Source organism: Sinohyriopsis cumingii, chromosome 9 (genome assembly GCF_028554795.1).
Source record: "Sinohyriopsis cumingii isolate HCF-2022 chromosome 9, ASM2855479v2, whole genome shotgun sequence".
Classification (NCBI taxonomy): Eukaryota; Metazoa; Mollusca; class Bivalvia; order Unionida; family Unionidae; genus Sinohyriopsis; species Sinohyriopsis cumingii.
The window spans coordinates 105,858,386-105,883,069 of NC_142969.1; the positions used below are offsets into that span (position 1 = coordinate 105,858,386).

General features: G+C 35.8%; 1 protein-coding gene across 1 annotated transcript in view; it reads left to right on the forward strand.

The window, feature by feature from the left end:
- The window catches only part of LOC149792422 (uncharacterized), a 181,429-nt gene that overhangs the window by 60,138 nt on the left and 96,607 nt on the right, over positions 1–24,684 (forward strand). The window contains exons 7-9 of the mRNA XM_089969571.1: positions 315–506; positions 1,851–2,219; positions 5,504–5,575. Coding sequence (XP_089825697.1) covers positions 315–506; positions 1,851–2,219; positions 5,504–5,575 — 633 coding nt within the window. The remainder of the gene's footprint in view (positions 1–314; positions 507–1,850; positions 2,220–5,503; positions 5,576–24,684) is intronic.

Consider the following 24,684-nt stretch of genomic DNA (forward strand, 5'->3'; position numbering starts at 1 on the left):
TTTCCAGGCTGAACTATAAAAGCCCATTCTCGCAGCATGATATAGGCATAGGAATCTCATTTTGAGTCATGGATGACCAATATAACGCATTTCTGCAGTGTCATTCACGGTAATGCAAATATAAACTTATTTCCTTTCCTGAAAAAAAGACATTCGCATTCATGTTATGAATACCATGAAAAAGAGCATCTGTATGTAAGTTATCAATAGCAATTTCTCTTTTCGATAACATCTATATTCAGAACCATGAAAAATTTAAAGCTTTCTTGATACACATTAAGCGAGAGATATAATGTGACTGGTTGGCTTTTTAGAAATTACCAACAGCCTACAGGATTGTTACAGACATACTGATATAAACAACCAAAAGACTTGGTATGAAGCGCTAGAGGCTTGCAGGTCACGCTACACTCAGTTACTATGGCCTGCCGATGATGTAAACAACTGCAGTGTGAACTTTATTGCAAACGAAATCTTCTGGGTGGCCGTTTACCAATGGGAAAAAGGTAAACATGATCTTCGGATCATTCATTCATTCATTCATTCATTCATTCATTCATTCATTCATTCATTCGTTCATTCTCTCTCTCTCTAAGCAGAAGGAGGAAGAATGGATGTTAAAACCCATAATTAAAAGTAGTATATGAGATTCATATATATATATATATATATATATATATATATATATATATATATATATATATATATATATATATATATAGTTCTTATTAAGGATTGAGAGACATCATATTCAATTCTGCTCGAAAATACACTGTTCTGCAAGAAGTTAAATCGATGAAATGCGTTGAATAATGTCCAGTTTTGAGAAGCAAACGTTGCACATTATTCAACTAGCTTCACATATGTATTATTAATTTATTACCCATTTGAGAGTCCGTTTCTCACTTAGTTTCTGTTATAATAGAAATAGTTTAGAGCCAAATAAGAAGAAATACTTTCTTTCATACTGACTCCGATTCTGCAGATTTGAATTGTCGCGCGTAACAATAGTTCCGGACGACAGTTAAAGTAATAACGCGCAATTTTATAATGAGCAACATTTGAAAGTAAAGCATTTTATCAAATTAACATTAAAAGAGCAACAGAATTTCTCAATCAATAGAACATTCGACACAGACAGTATTAACTGACATCATGGAAATTCCTGTGTGATGTCACATAGTTGACTCGGTTTTGTTCAGGCAAGACAAAACCATACTCCGTCTATAATAATATTTACAATGTTTCCACCTAAAATTTGTCACTCTCATTATTGAGAATTCTAGTTGTTGGATATTCAAAGGAGTGGAGAATTACTGGATGCAGAAATTCCATATTTACTGTGACGTGATTGTGATTGGGTATTTCCATTATTTGAGGAATATATCATAAAAATATTTAAATATATACATTGACTTTAATTAATCAATTAATCTCTTTTATTTTGTTGATTTGTTTTACCTGTTTACATAGTTTCGTTTGTAAATTTCGCTTTCGTTATTAAATATATATTGAGCGTAAAATGTTGCTGATCTGTTTCACTTTTGTTCTAAAGATAATATTGCCTTAATTTGAAATTATAAAATATGTGCTGAATAGTTTTATATAGATCACCGCCAGATTTATGGCTATCTATCATGTTGCGATGTTTGTTTCTAATTCATAATTGACATTGTCTCAAATTCTAAATCACGCTCAAAAGTTCAAAATGAGTAATTTGATTTATTAACTGAAGAAAGATTATAACGGTTTTGAAAGTAATATAGTTTGCTTCGTCTGATATTAAAAATACCATCTAACTATAAAAACTTTCAAAATATGTGGCATATCGTGTTTCAATATTTTAACAGTTCAACCAACCGCAACAAGTTCGTCAACTATAACAATGACATCATGGACCATTTCTACGACTTCTACGATATTGTCAACTTCATTGCTGATAAAAACCAATACTTCCACAGCTCCTGTGACATCCCATACATTAGCGACATTTAAATCGTCATCAACGACACTAGCCACAACATCGACGACCTCAACGACCTCATCACCTTCCACTTCAACCAGTACCATTTCCACCAAACCAGCGACAACATCGACCGCTTCTACGACTTCACCACCTTCAACGTTTACTAATTCCATGACAACAGAGCCAGATACTTCGATAAACCTGACGTTGACTAACTCACAGGAGCCATCTACTTCTAACGGCGGCCTAACTAGTACTTATACCATTGTATTTACCAAAACTTCATCGATATCAAAGACGACCCCCAAATCAGAATACAGAGTTTTAAACATGATGAATTGCTTCATATTTTTCTTCATAGCAGGAAAATGAAAACTAAAACCTCTTGAACTGTGTGGATTGAACAATAATTATATCCAAATAAGTTGAATTGTGACTCCTATTTATTTCCGTATAAGCTCATTTTTTTTCACAAATTCAGAATGCCTAATTAGAAAGTACATTTCAATAATTTATCTTTGAAAAATATTAAAATTTTATGGTGATGTGACTGAAATTTAGAAGTCGTGTCATGTCCACGTGTCGTCCCTAGATTTTCAAGCTTATTTCCTGCTAATGATTTTAGAGCGCTATTTCGTGCGACATTTATCTCATATCCTTGATTATATTGTATACTCAAATACCAAGGTCGCGAGTAAAGCAAGGAAAAGTGACAGGGGCTTTGATAATGGGAACATACAGCGGAACCCAAATTGAAATTAGAATATAGACCTGAAGTAGCTGTAAGGCAGCATAAAATATCTACCTTAAAGGAAAACCCTACAGTACTGATAGGGGTAAGAATTATCACTGTTGATAAAGAAAAAGCAATGAAACTGCCCACATTGTTCCTACTAAAGAACTTTCTTCGAAAAACATGGCATATATCTGTATATACCACCGACCATCACCCTAAGGATTGTTTAATCCATTCACATCCAATTCACATATTGCTGGCATAGGAAAAATATCCCGAATTCGTACGATCTGGAACATATTCGTAGAATACATTTGGATGAAAACGTAACAGATTAGAATCATAAAAGAAAGCATAGAGGAGAACAATAAGAACAGGAAACTGAGAGAGAGAGAGAGAGAGAGAGATTGTGGGATTTGATGCCGTTTTTCAGAATATCATAGGCTATACATGGGGACCATTATATTTCGCTGATGACGAACCCAGAAAGAACTATGTAATGGCAAGCTTTCTCATATACCCACGTGTTCGAACCGAGTCTCGAACCACCGAGGAAAGATTTCAGTGATATGTAGATGCCATTGCTTTAGATCACTTGGCCACCCGGGACCGATGGCCCCTTTAAGCAAGATGCGATGACGATGATAGGCTAAGATATTATGACCCCATGCTAGGTCAGTAAGCTCGGATTAGAGATTCATTATATGGGCATAATAAAACTATATATAAAACATGACAAGAAAAATAGGGAAATAGAAATACTAGCAAATGCGAGTAAAAAGCATGCATATCATACAGACACTTATTAAAAGACTGTATCCAAGACCTTTATGACAAAATATATCGATCCAGAGCAAAGATCAATTCACACTGTTCAAATTTACAGGGAAACAAATCATAATTTGTAATACATGTTTCGAAACGAAATTTGCTATCTAGGAAGGAACGGATGTAAACTTGGAAACGGGAATCTAAATAAGTACATCTCCATCAAAAAGAAAAGGAACCCAAGTCAAAACTATTTTCTTTTTCTTTCTTTTGACTCACAATTTCGATTAATGTTTCTTTAATAATGATCACAATGCAGGTTAGCCGAGAAGTGGGACAAACAGATATAAAAACCAACTAAATTTAGAACCAAGGGACTCATTTCATATATCTGCTATTTTCTGATAGATATCTGGAGGTGTCCACACAATTTGTTTCCTTACGGTACGCATCTGGATCGTTAGACATGGAACCTGGCTGAGACAGTGATTGACAGGTGTATCTTGGCACCTAACTGACAATATGTTAATCTTAAATTACGTCAAAGTCGGAGTAATTTGCCTACTATTCAATCATCACAAGACTGACCAATATGTAATTTTGTATTACATTACAAAGGGCCCTCAACCTAATACACCTAACAACCACTGATAATTCATGTATATTATAGGCTACTCAGCCCTATTTAGCAACTGCCCAGTTGTCAACATCGGTCTTGAACCATTATGCTATCAGTTTATTTTGACAAGTAGAGATTCTTTAGCCATGTCAAGTCAATTGTATTCATAATCGGAAGTTTGATAATTTAATGAGATTTTGAACCCATTCAGCACACCAACGTGTAGCTCATTTAGGAGAAAGAAACCTTACTCAGACATTCAAGGACTGATGTGAATGTTAGTTTTGAGTTATGTCTTCGAAAGATGACATATTTCTATTCAATACATCTATTGTTTAAATTATTTTGGGGAGTTAACATGTGCGCATAGCAATATACAAACAACGTCATATCCGCAGCGTTTTTATTACTAAAAGGACTTTTAACATTTGTCTGACAGTTATCGACCTATGAACGGTTACAACATAACTGAGCAGCATTTATTTACACCTATGAGTGTTAATAATGTATCAATATTTAACTGACTATGAGTGTTAATAATGTATTAATATTTAACTGACTATGAGTGTTAATAATGTATTAATATTTAACTGACTATGAGTGTTAATAATGTATCAATATTTAACTGACTATGAGTGTTAATAATGTATTAATATTTAACTGACTATGAGTGTTAATAATGTATCAATATTTAATTGACTATGAGTGTTAATAATGTATTAATATTTAACTGACTATGAGTGTTAATAATGTATTAATATTTAACTGACTATGAGTGTTAATAATGTATTAATATTTAACTGACTATGAGTGTCAATAATATATCAATATTCAACTGACTCAGCTGATTTTAGGTTATATCATTGTTTGTTTTGTTTTTGTGATAGAGATGCATTCGAGGTGGTAGGGTGAGGAACACGCGGCCCATGAAGTCTTTGACATCAACTCTCAAGTTATTTTACAGACTTGGACAAAATTCAATGCATTTCTTAATGGTTAATTTAACCATTGGAACCTAAGTCACATTTACCTCATTTTCCCACTACATTGTCATCCATCCTTCATTCTAGACTATATATTGTCAGCGACTCCACAGGTGCTCGGTAGTAATTAGTGTTGTACGTTTCTTCGTCTCACAAGTCAGTATAATTTACATTGATCAACGTCAATAGAAATTACTATCATTTTCATGCTAATTACTGAAGGTGATTTAACACTTCTTTCTCAAATAACCTTTTAACATTTTGCACATTCTTAAAATAAATAATAAATATAAATCAAATACACTTAATGACTAAACGCTACAATATGTCCAAACTGGTTACATTTACAGTTTCACTGATACATTTGTTTAAATAATACAATTAATTTTTGATGAAACAAATAAAAGTTTCTGGATTTCTGTTTGTTTCAGATATTACGGAGTCTTCGTCATCTATGGCGTCTAGCTTCGCAATACACCCGCCAAGCTTATACATCGGAATAGGTTAGATTATTTAAACTATTATTTTTCACCATTCCCAACACTGCCACCACCTCCACCATCATTATCAACAGCGTCACATTTTCTTTTTAGTCTCTTCTTTGTCTTGTTCATCGTCTTGTTCTTCTCCTTCTTCTTCTTCTTCTTATTCTTCGCCACCAATAACAACCACTATCATCCAGGTCATCTGTATCATCATCATCGTCGTTATCATTATCATAACGACGAAAGTCACAATCATCACCACCAGCATTATTATAATAATTTTGCGTGTATTATATTGTCATCAACATACTTAATTGAATTACATGTAAAAGAAACAGTGATAAGGCAAATATCCTTATTTCGAAATGACAAATGTCCTGTTTTTGCAATAAGAACTACTTACCTTGTTATCCAACCATATATGCACGTATGTACTTTGGGATGGGAAGAAAAAAATGTTGCCTAAGTATGTACTTTTGTGATTTATTTTATCATCTTATAGTTAAATTTTATCTTTCCAATGCTGTATATATTCGCACTATTTTTAAAGTGGTTCGATTACAATTAACTCTCCTAAGGATTATTATATACCAAAGTGCTATAGTAAACTTAACGCTGCAACATTATCGAGATGTTGTCGTCGTGGATACATTATTCTGGTGGGCAAAATACATGCTCAAAAACTAATGTGAAAGTTCGACTTTGTTCGTTGAAGAAAAGAAGGGACACATGCGGAGTTGTAAGCAAATTGACTTTATCTCTTTGCTGGTGTTTGAGTGTAATTTTTAGATTTGGTGATATAAATAGTTCGTTTGAAGACACAATCATACTGCATTTTATTGCTCATCTCTTTGTGTATTTTTTTTTTTACCTGAAAATCATTTTTCATATATAAAAAAATTTGATTAGATATTGCACAAATTTTGTTATTAAAAAGTCGAACTAATCTCTTCTCAGAAGCCATACTGACGTCTTTTTCCTTCTTCTAAGATGGAATATGGTGGTTCTCAAATCGACTTTGCACCTTTGCCATGAGAATCGAGTAGCCACCGTACTAGATTTTGTCTCTTTTTGCAACAAAATGATCATAATTTACTTTTTTCGCAATATCAGGTATAAAAAGATTTAGAACTTTTACCATCTATGACTTCGCATATGTTGCACTTAATTTCTTCCTTGATAAATGCGGTCCCCGTTTTTGCAGTAAAATTTAAAATTATCTAGTCTATTTAAAACCATTTGAAAGGATTCCTCCACACTATATGCTTAGCCCAGTTTTCGTAATAGTTTGTTAGCCAAATTTTAATTTCCTTATTTCTGTTCAGTCATATTGTGTGTAATTTTATAACAATAACTCTTTTTGTCGAAAATCAAGCTATATTTCGTGCAATCAAGATTATAGTTTAATTTTCCATCTCAAATCTTCCTTAACCAATGAATACAAATTATGACATACCAGTGCCTAATAGAAGTTCGTTATAAGGTTTAACATTTATATGTAACCATACCGATGCGATACGTCGCAAATATCTTCCATAATCTCAGATATACAGTATTGTATGCGTTGCTAAGGTGCACTATATTTGTGTGGTCATATAATGCAGTACATTATTAAAGAAGATGTTAGAGAGAGAGAGAGAGAGAGAGAGAGAGAGAGAGAGAGAGAGAAATGTTACTTTGTTTTAGGTTTGGAAGTTATTCTTCTTCGGGACAAATTGATAACTTTAGGACAATGTTTTAATGCCTTACATTTTGTCTAAATTCAAAATTTACTGATTAATGTTTACCGACTTAGATGATGATTTCAAAGTCAGTTTAGTATTTCGATTAATATTACATAAAAAACCCACTACAGAATACGTTTTTATTTCACCCATTGTAACATAAACTTTACTGATGCCTAAGTCTGTTGGATTAAGTTCGGATCATTACAATCTTGAATTTGTAGATAAAAAGTTATTGACAAAATGAGAAGTAGAACATCTGTGCTACAACGACTTAGATGGATATTTAACTTTGTCCATGATAAATGGCAGATACTAGATCTGTGCAACGTTAATGATACAGCGTATTTCCGATAGTTTTACATAACTAATTTAGAAGAGTATAAAGCTTGTGCCTGCAAATTGCAATTAGAATATAGACCTGAAGTAGCTGTAAGGCAGCATAAAATATCTACCTTAAAGGATATATATATATATATATATATATATATATATATATATATATATATATATATATATATATATATATATATATATATAAAGTGAAAAGAGAAAATGGTATCCAAATGGCTGAGCGATCTTACCATGAGAAATTAAAAGAAAATCAAACAGAAATGACCAAAGACGATATCGAGAGAATAAGAAGACAGCCATAATGGACCGACAGTTACCGTGATAATATAGAAAGAACTCATGTACATTCTAAGGTGAGAATATAGGAAGACAAACAAATAGAAAGGTCTGACAATTTCTATTTTGAGAATGTATCAACCATAGAAACAAATCAAATAGAATGGGTTGACTGACTCTATTGTGAGAATTATAGAAGTAAATAGAACATTACCTTTTGTATAGAATAGAAATGAAAGTATTTTACAAACATTTTATATATCGCAAAGGAAAACTCTTAAAACGGTTGAGTATACTGCATTAGTCAAAAGGGCCTTTAAAGTAGTGAGCTTTTATAATGTTAATCCTACGCGATGTAAATATGATGCAAGACGTTTGTTCTTTCACAGATCCATCAGTTGTTTATTCTTAGTGACTATCTCTTAGATGTTTATATTTTTGTATAAGTGAATCAGTTCGTACATACAGGAGTAATTTCTCATACTTTTGAAACACTTGCGGATACGTCCCCAATAGTGCTTGTAGCAAACTGGAGCTTTATTTATAACCCCACCTCTTCTAAAATATATATTTATCCTGCATTACACCATGAAAGCTGATTACGTTAGTCACGATCACAATGTGCCAGTTTCCTCTCACAGTGTACTAAAATTAATAAACTTTGCGAAAGCTTATCACAATGAGTGGAAACGGATACGTTAGGTTTAGCATTGAGATGTCGAAGGAGCAGCAGAGAGGGTGAACAGACCACTTAGGGGAATGGTCACCCTTGTGTTTTACCAAAAAAAATAGTGACCACTCATAGAGGTCAATTACCACGTCTACGATTATTGTTTGTCCCAAACAGAACCGTAGACGCCCCTCTCTGCTGCTATCAATATTGGGAATCATCATCTGAATCATGGGAATCTTCATCTGTTTCATCTTCATCTGAATCTTCGGAATTTGTTCTATGTTTCAAGTAATATTCAAGTTCTGATGGTGGTTTTTCTATTTTTGGATTTATGTTCTTTCTTTTTCTGTAATAGTTCATCAAACTTCTGTATCGATCTCCACCGCAATTTTTGCAAATCTGATATAATCCTCTAACGCCGTTGTTACATCCAACACATCTTCGTGGACCAGCATGAGGGTTTTTCTTTATAAGATAATTATGTTTCTTGCAATATTCTCCACGGCACCTTTTGTTGCATTTATCTGTTGTTCCTTGACGCAGCCACGCACAGTTGTTCATTATATTAATGATATCTGTTTAATTAAATTTAATTTTATCATCACCCCTGTTACCCAAATATTTTATCAATACCCACACGATATCTTGTTCTTGGATCATGTAAATTTATTGTTATAAATCCATGTGGGGTAGCTTGCGCTCGTGAGAAGAAATTTCTGAATTTAATTATATCCATGTCACCACCACACCAAGTTTGATGAATATTTCGCAATGTGTGTGTGTCTACGCCATTAAACACAACTAAAATGTTGCAGTTGTCTCTGATCACTTTTGGTATTTGTGTATATCGTTGAGTAACATAGATCACGTCTGTATTTTTGTGTCTACCTCGGGAAAATATTCTGGCTGGATTTGATTGTTTATCTAGCATCACATCGTCGTATACAACTAAATTATTGATAAATCCATCTATGGAATCTACGGATGGTGCTTCATCAATATCGGTTATAAACTCTATAACATCATTATCCTCATCCAGTAATCGCGCGTTTTCATTGAAATCTTTAAGTACATCATAACATCGTTGATCATCAACGGATGGTGCTACTAAATACAACTTATCCCATTTCAACCATCTCATTATCAGATTAAGTAATAATTGCGTCTTACCCGATCCAGATGGTCCTATGATAATCATTCTGATGGAGTTCGGTAGCGCAGGATGATGCTTAACTGGCTCTCGCTGCCGAGTTGCTGAGAAATCAATTATATCCATATATATTATAACATGAATTTATATTGTTTACGCTGTAGAGTTAAAACTCCAACTATTGATTTAGCTACAGTTACAACAAAAAATAAAAAAATAGCGTACGGTGGAAAATGTTCTGTATGCTGTAGAAAGAAATTTTCGTTTTTACCTAATAAGCGCGGTGGTGATATTGCTAATTTGATGTCAAAGTTTCCAGGTGCTCCATGGGCTAAATACAGCGGAGAAAAACATCTACCAGGATATAATTATTGCGGTCCTGGTACCAGACTCGATATCAGGCTCGATAATCAAGATCAACCAAAACCAGGCGAGGAACCAATAAATGCTATTGATCGAGCTTGTCATGCTCATGATGTAGCTTATAAAAGTAAAAATCTACAAGATAGGCATATTGCAGATGTAAAATTAATTCATTCATTAAATTCTATAAAAAATAAAAATATTAGAGAATCATTAGCTAATTGGTTAGTAAGATCCTCGATGAAAGGTAAATTAGCGATTGGGGCTGGTAATTAATAATGGAATCAATTTATTATTCACCGAGAGGATACTGGAGAGGCAAAGCAGCAATTGGTAAACTCGCTGATGCAGCATCGGTTAAACATTCTACTGCTAAAACGTGGTTATCTAAACAAGCAATATGGCAAATTTATCTACCACGTCCTAAACAAATTCAGTACTCGTATTTCGATGTCAGTGTTCCTAATGAAGTTCATCAAGCTGATATTCTGTTTTTACCGCATGATACTGTACGTGGAAAAACGTACAAGTACGCGCTAACCGTAGTTGATGTTGCAAGTAGATATAAAGAAGCAGAGCCGCTATCAGCGAAAACATCATCTGAAGTAGCCGATGCGTTTGAACGAATTTATCAACGAGGACTCGGACCACGAGGTGGTCTGCGATGGCCGCAGCTACTACAGGTTGATCCTGGTAAGGAATTTCTTGGTCCAGTATCATCGCTGATGAAACAACATAATACCAAAATACGACGAGGTCATACTGCAATTCACCGTGATCAGGCAATTGTTGAGCGATTTAATCGAACACTTGCTGAGCGGTTATTTGGATATCAATACGCGAGGGAATTTATTCAGGATAAAAGATCTCGTGAATGGGTTGCAAGATTACCAAACGTGATAGCTGCATTAAATAATGAGATCACACGAACAACCAACATGAAACCCATTAGCGCGGTCACAAAAAAAAATATACCAACACAACGGAAAGATGCTGGAAAACAAAAAATATTAGGTGATGTCACAGTCAGATATTTATATGAGCCTGGTGAACTTGAAGGTGGTAGCGCGAGAGCAACTGATCCTATTTGGAGTGTTACCACACACAAAATATCTACCGTGACAAGATCCACTGGAAGAAATGTAGGCGTTTCCAGACCCGCAATCTACAGATTAGATTCAGCTGCTCCTCAACGTGGATTTACACGTGAACAACTACAAATAATTCCCGCGGATACACAACTACCACCGCGATCACTCCGGTGATTTCGATCACTTAACTAGCACTAGTGCCAGCACCCAAGGCGCTAGCGCCTCTACGTCGATTACACTCAAGACAGGTTAACATGGTATTTTCTCGTGTATGACCGCGACTATTATCTTTTCTATCTACGGTGAATTGTCTTGAATCATTACTCGAATACCGCCATAACATTATACAATTACAACTGATGCAATGATTGTTCTGCTGCTGTTTTAACTCAATAATAAATTCAACATCAAGATCAAAGTCACGTTTATTTTTTTTGTCAGATTGTTTGTATCCGATTAATTTTTTTCTTATTATATCATCATCGATGATGTTAAATTTATCAACGATTTCAGGAATTATAATTCTACGTAATTGAGATATATTTCTGACCCTCGATACCGCCAAATAAACTAAATTTGACCACTCGATGCGATCGTCTACAATCCAGACTCGTGTATCAGAAATAGTTAATCCCTGTGACGAGTGGATTGTCATGGCGTATCCCAACACCCATGGAGATTTGTCAGCGTGTATTGCATCTTCGACCACACTGATATCAACGGCGACAATATCATTTAATACGAGATTCTGTTTCCTTGACTCTGTCAAGGGTCCTGGAATATCAACATTAATATTCTGTTTTCGTGTATCTGATGGTCTATAACATAACGGAACGGGTAGTTCTGAATATTGTTCTTTATGCAGTTGAAATAACTGCTGCTGTAAAGCGTCTCTGATTATTTTTCTACTTGCTACGATCAAATCGGTGGGTCTCCATGAGTTCAAAAAATCACTCATTGATGTCTCTGAGATCACTCCACGTATTATTTCACACTGAATTTTGTTTGATTGTAATCTGATTAATTTTTTAAACTCCTTCAAATTTGCATCAAGAGCTCTATGATCATCATCTATTTCTTCGTAATAATCAACGAAATTTTTTAACCAATCATGTGGAGATGGTCCAACAAAGGGCGGCGGTTGACCATGATCGCCACACATTATTATGGCGGTATTTTTCGTCAACAACCAATCAAGAAACATTTTTAATGTATCCAATGACACCGTGCATATCTCATCCCAAATAATTATTTTAGGTATATATTTTTCTCCCATTCGCTCAAGAGTCCATGTATCCCCGCGCCATCGGAAGAAACTATGATACGTACACGATTGTACTTGCCGCTGTTTCATCTCACGTGCAAGTCTATGTGTGGGTGTCAGCACGATTATATCTGAATTTCTAAAAACATTAATCGTTCGAGTTGTTTTGCCGCATCCACCAGGTCCATTGAGATATACTGTCTTATATCTGGTTATTGGATCACTCAACGATGGTGCCTTCGACATTTTTGATATTTTATTACCCTCACGATAAACATCTCTCATTGGAACATCTGCTGATTCTGTGTAATTGTGTAATAGTTCCTTTTTATTCTCCACGAACCCCATCGTTCATCATTACTTGTAAATTTCATAACAGGTTCTAAATATTTACTTGAAATATAAAACGAGTCCGTTGCGACTCTGACTGCGGTCTCAGGAAATCTATTAATCATCGATAATAAATTTATAGAAACATAAGCCAACATGGAAGATCTTAGATGAGTATATTGCGGGGATACGTCATTTATGTAACTAACGATCGTACCTAATTTTGTTCCGTCGGATAAATAAACACTCTCTCGATTTACAAATGTATTTTTCGCCGTTGTATCAGCGATTATAAAATCGTACTCGGCATCATCTAAAATTAATCGTGCGTGATGTCTTTTATAATCATATGCACCACCTTGAGTAAATTTACCTATAATTTTTCTACCGAGATCTTTTGCGGTTTTGAGTTTATTAGGAATATCGTCCTTAAACTCGCTGATAACTTCAGAATCTGACATGGGCAACCAAACTTTGGTCTGTGCATGATATGATATAATTGCCTCACTGACCACCAACGATGTCAGTATCGCACAATCTAGCATATATCGCAACAAAACTATAGGTGCCCAACGTTTTTCACAAAAATGTCTGCCAAACCAAACATAACAAATCTTGTGAAGATTTTCGTTAAACTCGAACGACTCAATACAGGCGAATCCAGTCAGATCAAAATCAGGTAATGGTCCATTAATTGCCACTCGCGTCATCTCGTTTGTAGGGTGACCAAATCTTTCAAAGTACGTAGAACAATCTCCGTATCCCAGAAAACTTCCTGGATAACATGCAACCATATCAACCGAAATAACATCATTGTAATTGTATTTGGTATTCCATAATCCGCCATGTCAATATTCGACGCAACTTGCGCGTACGTCCTCGAGTAAATCAAATCGTGTTGGTTTCCATGAATTTCGTTCCCTGGCGAAATGAGCCGCAACAGATGGAACGGTAAAACAATTAGTTAGTAATTTGTCAGTATTTTCCGCGTGCTTGCACTGTAAAAACGTCGCAAGATTTTTCATCTCGTCATGGAGGGATTCTGTGCGATATATTTCACCGTTCGGTTTGACAAACTGATCAAATTCACTCTCCTCATTACTTTTGAATAACCATACCGATACAGGATCGGTTTTACTTATTTCGTTGATAAAATCAAACATATCTGCCACAGATAATTCTGTGGGGTAAAATCTAACAGTTCGATCACGTGGAAATATTGTTACTGCGTTAGTCCATGCGTGCGCGTTATGATCGATAATATTTATTGGAGCTCCTTTCGATTTATATTTCGACTGGTACAGTACTTCTCCCGTTATTGTCGCCACAGTTATTGGAAATTTTAATATTTTTCCTAACTCAGCAACATCTTTTATTGTAGCACCAGTATCCTTAACTGAATCAGCCCACGAGTTTATTTTTTCACGCCTTAAATCAGTTAATCCATTTCCACGCATCGCGTTTGTAAAGTGTTCTATTACTCGTTCAGCTACACAATTTAACCTTGAAAATTTCATCGGCGCTAGTTTATCAACGTTAGGTTTTTTATTTATCTCATAAATTCCATAAATAACCGCCGTTACAGGATATGCTCGTTCATAATACGGTTTATCAATACCAGTCAATAGACCCGGTCTGGAATTTTTACTTAATATGATAGTTTTATTATTACCAAGGACAGGATCATATTTGTCACGGATAATCCAACTATCTGTTTCTGTTAATACAATAAATTTTACTCTGAAGAAATATTTTTGATTGCCCTCGTATTCAGCGATGTAGTTAATGATAGTTGCCGCTCGCTTGTCGTTCATTGTGGCGTCCGTGACAAAGTCAGTGTTTCGTATAATCTTGAACGTTGACCATGTATGAGATGCACCATCCGTGTAAAATTCTTTCTTAGCGTCATGAATTTTCGAGATCAAACTTTTATTTTTCGGATCAACCAGATCTCGTACTGGCAAGTCAGAAGATAATCTGTCAAGGTTGAATTTATACTTAACAGGCCTAGTTTGGGATAATCTCTCAAACTCGTTCATATAATTAAAACAAATATTTAAATAAAGAAAATTATATATATACAATGTCCCAATGTAGATGGTTGATGATCGGCTCAGTAAATCGATGCAACAAATCCTGTAGAAAGGAATTTTGTTGGATGCACTCACAAAACATACGACGAGGAAGTCTAGGACCAATACCATGTCTACGGTGTGGTATTGGAGTGCGAGGAAAGACAGAATTATGTGGGAAGTGCGGCGGGAAACGGTTCAGAGAGCTTAAAAGATATTATGACAAAAAAAATAATAGCGGTGAAAACGCTATAAAATCCGTGAGGGATTATATATCAAGATTTCAGACAAACAATGATTTAAACATATAATATTATTATAATGGAGCAAAATATATTTGTCCCACATCCTGTCATAACAAACTATGAATCAAATATTAATGGTATCATCAGGCACCGCAAGTTGAAGAGACCAGTTGGTAATGTTTCTAATACTGGCTATCTTAGATTTACAGTTGGAAAGAGAAGATATCTATGTCATAGATTTACATACGAGTGTCACAAGGGTTTGATCAATGACGGTCTTGTTATTGATCATATTGATGGAAATCCTCAAAACAATAATTTATCCAACCTTCGTGTTGTCACTCGAAGCGTGAACTCTGCATGTGGTAATACAGGAAGATATAAGACAATCGGAAAGAGGGGGGTAATTTCTACAAACATAGAAACCGGTAAAGTAATTATGTTTCAGTCTATGAACGCGGCTGCGACATATTTTGATATTAACTCGCGTTCAGTACAAAGAGTGGCAGAAAATATAACCAGATCTGCTCTCTCGAAAAAATATAAGCAGAAAATCATCTTTCAGTATCAATAACTATCATCACCACATTATTAACTATCATCACCACATTATTAACTATCATCACCACATTGAATTAATTTTTTAATTTATGTCACAGTAGGTCCTCCATACACTACTGAATTTTTGATTACATAAGGGAGATTACTTTGTAATATATAGTTTTCTTCGTAGATGGTTGGTTTTTTATGATTGTAATTAGTCAGTTTAACTAATTACATCGTATAGTGCCGACGAACCTAACTCATTAGACTCATAAGTATTATTTATGTTTTTTAAATATTTCCCCATCATACAACACATGATAATATTATTGATCCGTAGGAAGCTGTGTGTGAAACAGAAACCGTTACTCATTGTAATTGACCTGCAGTTGTGTGTTCACTGAACTTACAATTCTGGAAAGTTCTTTGACTGGTGCATTAATGCTACTGTTATTATTGATTTTCGGTCTGCTTAGGAAACTAGCTACAAATACAGAAACTATTATTCAGAAACTGTTATAAATACAGAAACTATTATTCAGAAACTGTTATAAATACAGAAACTGTTATTATTCAGAAACTGTTATAAATACAGAAACCGCTACAAATACAGAAACTGTTAAATACAGAAACCGTTATTATTCAGAAACCGCTGTTTACTGTAAATATTGGTTCCTTAGCTATATAGCTAGCTATATATTAACTTCCGAAACATATGTTCGTAACAATGTTTGATAGCTCGATCAGTATGGTAGTGGACTGTGGCGCTCGCGGTCCAGGATCGAATCCCCATGGCTGACAATTTGTCGGTGGTGCGCATAATTGCGATTTTTATAATAGTGGGGGGAACCGCAAGAACCCCTCCGCTCAGCAAATTCACAAACCACAATATTGACTTGTGGTTGATACATATTTTCGTATCACCCACTGGATTAATTATTGTGGGTGTGATTTTGCTGAGCGTATATGTTTGTACTGTCCTTAGTTAGTGCCGTTTCATTCATAATCTGAGCTCGCTAATACACTCGATAGGGGCTCTTCATTCATTGTATATAACCATTTCATTGTATATAACCATTTCATTGTATATATGTTATATGTATATCCTCTAAACTTGGTAGATTGCGGTGGCAAGCTACGAGTTTAATGAGGACTGTGCTGTCCTTGTGCTGTCCTTAGTTAGTGCCGTTTCATTCATAATCTGAGCTCGCTAATACACTCGATAGGGGCTCTTCATTCATTGTATATATGTTATATGTATATCCTCTAAGCTTGGTAGATTGCGGTGGCAAGCTACGAGTTTAATGAGGACTGTGCTGTCCTTAGTTAGTTATATGTTATATGTATATCCTCTAAACTTGGTAGATTGCGGTGGCAAGCTACGAGTTTAATGAGGGTTGTGCTGTCCTCCCTCTTGGGCCTCTAGACCGTTGTTTGGCGGGTTAGGGGCTCTCGTAGAGGGAATATTTGCCTAATGAACTTGGTAGATTGCGGTGGCAAGCTACGAGTTCTTGGCTGTGCTGTCCCTGAAACATCCCGACGAACTCGCTAATACACTCGATAGGTGTTCTAGGGATATTTTTTTTATTTTAAAGATTTATATATTATATAATGAACCATGAAAATATCAATGATGTAATTGTCGCTATTAAAAAATTAAAAAAAGATGGAATTAATATATCTGATGAACTTAATCCTGAAAAAATAGTTTCTGACTTTGAGATTTTACAAGAACGTAAAACCATGGGGACACACACACTATCATCTGAATACAGGCTCATGAAACGGATTCAATCGGCAATGTTTCAGTCGCTAGCTACCGTAGAAGATGATCATGTGAAGGAGTTCGTTCCTCTTTCTACCGCCGTAGAAAGAATTAAATCGTTATTATCCCACGAGTATGAGGCAAAGAAAACGATTAGTACTCGCATAAGACTATTAAGAAAAATAATGTTAGATCGTGAAACGATCCAAGGTAACTTCGTTACTGGTGATAATGAAAATGAAAGTTTTGGTAACTGGGGTCCAAGTCAACGCTGACCACGTGTATTGGTAGTCAAAATCAAGTAGTTCTAACCTTGTCAAATTTGTTCCTAATAAATTTTATTTATTATAAATTTTATTTATTATAAATTTTATTTTTACTGAGGATTTATTTTTTTAAACTAAAATCAAGAAAAATGCACAAATTACTTGATTCTGACGGGGTAGTTGGTAGTCAAAATCAAAGAAAAATGCACGAACTACTTGATTTCTGACGGGGTAGTTGGTAGTCAAAATCAGGAAAATTGAGCAATTTCGTTGTATTTTAGTAAAAAAAAATAAAAATCTCAGTAAAAATAATATTATTAATAAATAAAATTAATTTATAATAAATAAAATTTGTTAGGAACAATTTGACAAGGTTAGAACTTTCTTGATTTTGACGGGGTAGTTGGTAGTCAAAATCAAGTAGTTCATGCATTTTTATGTTTCTGAGGGGGTAGTTGGTAGTCAAAATCAAGTAGTTCGTGCATTTTTATGTTTCTGAGGGGGTAGTTGGTAGTCAAAATCAAGTAATTTGTACAATTTCAGTAAAAATCTGGAAAATTAATAAATATTATTTTTTTTTGTGATAGAAATTTTAATTTTACTTTCATTGACTAGCTTTTTTAGTTGCCTGGGGCCGATTAATTTGTACCAAACACAAATTTGTGCCAGTAATAATAAAATATTTTTTTAAGTTGATCGAATTTGATTCTGATCTCTGTTACAAATGTTCTTCTAACTGTTAAGAAATCCTCGCGTGTAAAAACCCTCCTCCACATGAAGATCTACGACAGAAATCCTTACGGCGGAAGTCCTTAGACAGAAATCCTTACGACAAAAGTCCTAGGACTTTACATACAGATTTATTACAAGCTCTTCTTCACGTATGTCAATCAAGCGATTAAGGTGGTCTGTGAGTTTAAAATTGATTCGCGTTAACATATTATTGTGACACCGTAAATACACGGGATTAGTTGGTTCTTGCACGATTAAATTTCCAGGGGGAACTTGTGGTGTGAACGTGTACAGGATGTATCCTTGTTGAGCTTGATTTGATCTTCCGAGATCTATTTGATAGCTGCCATCGATTACGTCACAAACCAGATTGACCGCGACCGTCGGTGTTATATTAACGATCCGCGGGGATACGTGTCTTCCTCCGCCATGTGGATCATTATCATGTCTAAGAACAGTTGGAGGTGGAATTAATTTTCTCCATGCATCGAGTATTTTAGGAAAAAACTCATCAATGACATCATTGATAGATTTTCTTAACTCGGTTACACTATACCCGGGAAATTTATAATTTGGTACATCGGCTTCTGTTATTTTATATTTTTCTAACCATGCTTTTGCTTCAGGATTTTCAGATGATTCTAAAATAATAAGCATCTCCTGAACTATTCGGTTATTAATATATTCCATATCTGATATAAGCTGATTTAATATTTCTACACACGTGATGATTTTTTCACGCGATGACGCTGATATGTCAAAAATATGTTCGTTAAAATATTGATTTAGTTGATCTAGTTGTTTTTTACACTCTTGATTGATTTCCTGAAAAAATCTAATAATCGTTTCTCGATAAAAACCCATATGACGTCCTGTTTCTCCCGGATTTTTAAAAAACCATGCCTCAACTCTACCGAAGAAGACAAAATTGTGAAGCATTGATTTATTTTTTATAATACGTAGGTGTTCCCTGTATGATGGATTAATTTCATGATATGATTGTCTATCCGTGACATAATCAGACTTTTTCGGTTCTGGTGGTATCGGTGTTATCGGTGGTGATATTTCAGGCCAACCTAGTACGGATCTTATCGTGGACTGATAAATATCAACGGCATAATCAGGCGAGTTTATTTCAACCGTCGAGGACAACGTCGGCTCGTGAACGTTTATTGATATTTTTGATTCTTTTCCTGTTATTGATTTTATTCTACGCGCAAATTCCTCACCGATCTCTTCAATCTGGTAACTGCCGGTTGGTATTCCAACAACAACCCAGTCAGGTGTTCCATCGGGTTTGTTGTTGTTAGTAAATACGAGCGAATTATTTGCTGGTGTACCATTAAATGATTTTGATCTGATATTTGGCCAGCTGTAATATACCCGTAATTGTGCTAGTGCTATTTCTTTTACTGGAATTGCAGTAGGAAAATTAACACTAAATTCAGGATTAGTTGAACTTACCGAGATCATCGTTATCTTTGGCGGAGTTGTGTTGGTCACGATCTGCTGGAGTAATTCTGTCATTATTGATACTTGTATCTTTAATACCTTCATCGTATATTTTGGTCATCATTGAAAATTCGAAATCAGATATAATTCCATCACTGAGACTCGCTGATAACAACGAAGATAATTTCGAGTATGCTACCGTCGCTGTATGTAATTTTATTTTGTAATCGGATAATTTTTCGTTCGTACAAGTACATATTTTTTTTGTGATGATACCAAGCACACCTGCAATAGTTGTTGCTGCTGAAATACAAATAGTTACAGCTACTGGTGCCATCGTTGTTAACGCTGATAATATTACACCGGTTCCAGCAACAACAGCGGATACTGAATAAACAATCACATCAACGATAACCAATCGTCGTCGATATTTTTTTACTTTTACTGTATATTGATCAACTTGATCTTTTAGCGCAGCCTGCCATTCACGCGCTTGATTGTATCTGTATTGTGCACCGTCCATATATATTTTTATACAGTAACCAATTGAGGTGTTTCAGCTACAAATTCCAAACACCACCAGAAGGATGTTGCGGTTAATTTCTTATCAGCTGCGTCCAGAATAAATATTTCTTCGGTTCCGATATTTAATACAACAGATACAACTCCGGAAAACCTGTCGGTGGAATGACGCCATGGAAACGTTGTAAATATTTCAAATTTTGCAGCACTAAACACAGATAGCCTGTACACGCCAGTGACTGTTGCGGTATATTTGATAGTATTATTCTGCTGAGACCATGTTGCAAATCCCGATGATACCGTGCATACGATGTTTGTGATATGCCCGGGAGTTATTGCAGCTGGAATTTTAATCAAATTGGTTTTACTGACAATCTCAGGAATTCCCGCTACGACGTCTTGCTGTGTTTGTTTGATCGTGTCTAGGTCAGTTTTGATATCAACGAGTTTCATGTCAATGGCGCGTGGAGTACCGAAGAATTTATCTATGGTATCATCGGTTTTTTGAAAATTTCTTCGAAATCTTCCAAAAGTTCCTGCGTGAACGTCATACTCAGCCCGTAACGTGGATAATTTACCGTCTACGGTGTCGACGTATTTTTTTGTTGCTGCGTCTTCGTCAGATGTTGGATCTCTTAAAACTACTATTTTATTTCCGTTCATGCTGAGTTCACCTGTCATTGTGTCACCGGTGTTTCTCACGCGATTAGCAACACTTTTTGCAATTTCATCTCTGATGGTTGCTAATGATACACTTGAATCTCTGATTTTGCCGCTATCAGTAAACACGGGAATATTATCTGTAACTGCACCAAGTACTCGCCGGACTATATCATTCCATTTGATATTGCTGGTTTTTAGTTTACCATATCGATCTTGAAAAATAACAACCTCATCTGGATCAACTCCAGCAAAGTTCATAATATCAGCGAGGTCATCTTTAGTCGCATACTTTGACAGATCAACGTCGGATTTTATTTTCTTACTAGTAGAAGATCTTCCGTAAATGTCAACCATTATAATAAGATCCGTTGTTTAAAATGCTTTACGCGCAACATATCGGTTGCTTGTATAATCGTGCACGACTTTATGTGGTGGCCTGGATGATTTTGATATAGCATCGAGTACATTAATTACTTCACGGCCGCATATTGGCGGATCTGTCATTGTTTGTGTGGGTAGCGTTGAATACCAAACTTTATAACCGCTAGTTGTTGCGTGGAGTGGTGCGACATACTTGATAAATTCAACAGGTGGAGCTAACCCGTACGAATCAAAATAAACAATTCCACGCGGATCAACCGCGTATGATACCCAATGAGTACCGGGTCCAGAACGTTTGTCAAGATTAATAATACCTGTTTCTAGTTTGTTTGGTTGTTTCGGTAATTGATCTCGCATAAAAACACCTCTAAAGGCGGATATTTTTAATTTTTTAGCAGCATCAAGTAAATCAAAATTTGATGCTGGAGCATCTAACGAAATGATCCTGGAAGCCTTAGGCCTCTCCCCCAACGAGATCCCGGTAATCTTAGACCGCGTCCCTTTTTTTTGTACCCCTGCCCTGTTGCTTTCTTTAGTGCCATTCCAACTGCTGTTCCAACAGCACCTAACGCGGCCGCTTTTGCTACGGCTGGAGCAGCTGCAGCTATTAATGCCGGAATGGCCGCAAGTAGTGGGAATATACCACCCGTTTTAACCATGTCTTTGATGGCGCTCGGGGAGAGATGGAATTGAACTCCAGTTTTTGATTCTAGGGCTTTATTGAAATGTTTAATCTGATTATTTGTCAACGATAATTTGTTTGGACCACCACTAATATGATCTCGTTTTAGTGATATTTTAGTTCCGCATTTGTTGGCGGTTTTTGATTGAAGCTTTTTTACCTGACCCGGGGTCAGAGTAACATTAACATGACTATACGACATTTTTATATAAAATATATTTTTCTAAATAACACGATTAAAGATTTTCCACCGGTGCATCAACGACCCTCATTCGACCACTGCCACCTTCAAGTAACATGGCCTTGTCGCTAAGTATGACCGCGATCGCTTTGTAGGCGCCGCGAACAATTGGTGGACCAGCTATATCAGGAGGAGGGTTAGTAACATGAGCTCGAAAGTGTATATCAACAACAGATTGTTTGGATAAATCAAGATGTTCTAGTGAAAAATAATAAATCGGATATAGACCTGTAAAATCTAGTTGTGATATTTGCAAGCCGGTATCTATATTTTGATCACGTCCCATGAATGACATTAAACGATGATATGCACGCGCTACGTGATTTTGATCAAAATTTAGTTGTATATTTTCTGTTGGTTCTTGATGTCCATTTATCCGTAAGGAAACTTCATTAACTCCAAGGTTGTCAAATATCATATGTGAACGTTGTTGATTATTCGTCCGAGCATTATCTTGTAGTGCAATAAAAATATGTCGTGGTGCAGAAACACCCTGTTGTGATGCTATATGCCATGTAAATAAACCATTAATATTGCTTTGAGCAGCATCTGTGGTTACTGTTAACCATGATAGCAATGATTTACCACCTTGATCCATAAAAGATAGTAATTTTTGTTCCTCAGTAATAGATGGAGTCATTACTGGCATCCACAATGAAAGTTTTGATATATTTACTTTACCAGCATCAGCAACACCATCACCTCGCCAGATTGCATCATTATCATCACCTTTTCTTACGAGCACAATTGTGTGTTTAGCTCCAAAGATGACCTTTCTAACATTTCTGCAAAATCCAAAGATGTGAGATAATGGAATTGCACACAAAAAATTTCTATCACCTCCCGACAGCGCTGATCGGCGTGTTGCAAACCCTAAGTTGTAAGTCGCATTAACGCTTCCTACAATATCAAAAGCAGCAGCTGGTCTGGCTGCATATTCAGGACCATCAGCAACCGGTTGTGGATCAGATGCAGTACCTACTGGTGTTCGTACTTTGGTATACTGAACATGATCAGCGTTGTTGGTAATATCCTTAGCAAACATCATTGTTGGACCAGCTGATCTTGTAAAGTCGTCAGAATATCTCGCCAGACCAATTATTGTTGTAGCAACATCAACATCCTTCTGAATTGATTCAATATTTTTTCCATCAATCATGTATGTGGCGCTATCAAACAGTGCCATAATTCCGTTGTTGACAAAACCAACACGCAGATTGGCACCATATGCCGTATTATCCCCCTTTACAAGTGTACCTTCTACTTCAATAAACGCTTCAGCGGGCAAGAAATATCTACTTGTATCATGAACCTGTAATCCGATTCTCCCCGGATGATTTGGTTGTCTTGCGTCATAAGAATAAAACTGATAATCACGTACTGACTCGTACTTAAGGACAGGTGCCTCCATATCAAATGCTGGGTCTGATTCGCGCCTGAACATTTTTATTATAGTTACCATTTTTCCAAATGATGATCATCGTCGACGAAGACCACTTCCTGCTATTAAATTTGCTGTTATATTTTTTTTCTGCTTCTTCAGATATCGCCGCTAGTTTTTGATTTGCAGCTTGATTTATTATTTTACTGACATCTGCAGGCATCACCTCAGTACTTGCCAGTTTCACCGGTGATTGTTGTTTTCGTCGCAATAATCGTGATAATCTTTCTTTGATCGCCGAGAACGCCTTACCAGCAACATTGACAATTGCACCAGGAGCTTTATCACGAACAATATCAATAGCCTTCATCGATAATTGTTTTGCTACAGGTGCTACTTTGGGAGCTATCCTCGTGAATAATCCCCGAATGACATCACCAAGTCCATTTCCGTAAATTGCTTCATAGATTGGTAATCGTGAGTTTACCGCTCTAACCTGTGTGGGTTTACGATGATTATCATGCACAATCATCTTATTTTATTTACCATTTATCTAACAACTAGTCATCAACGAGCTCATCAATAAGTTCTCGGTAAACGCCAATATCCATGATACCACCTTGAAATAGTCGCCGACAAATATCAGCTGCTTCATTGGTTATTTCTGGTGAATTATTTCCGGCACGTTTTCCTCCTATGAGAACTTCTAACCGTGACACATCATTAATGATATTATCAGGACAAACAAAATTATTTCCCAGACCACTTCCCGTTGCTCCTTCTTCTGCTGTTTTCTTAAATAGTCTTAAGGGTGATCTTTCCTCTGCTGATTTTCCAGGTAGCTCTTTAGACCTTTTAAGTTCCGGCTTCAACCTTTGCTGCGGCGAAGAAGATTGCTGTTGTTCTATTTGTTGCAGAGGTGGAGGAAGCTGATACTGGGAGGACTCTCCTTGTCCT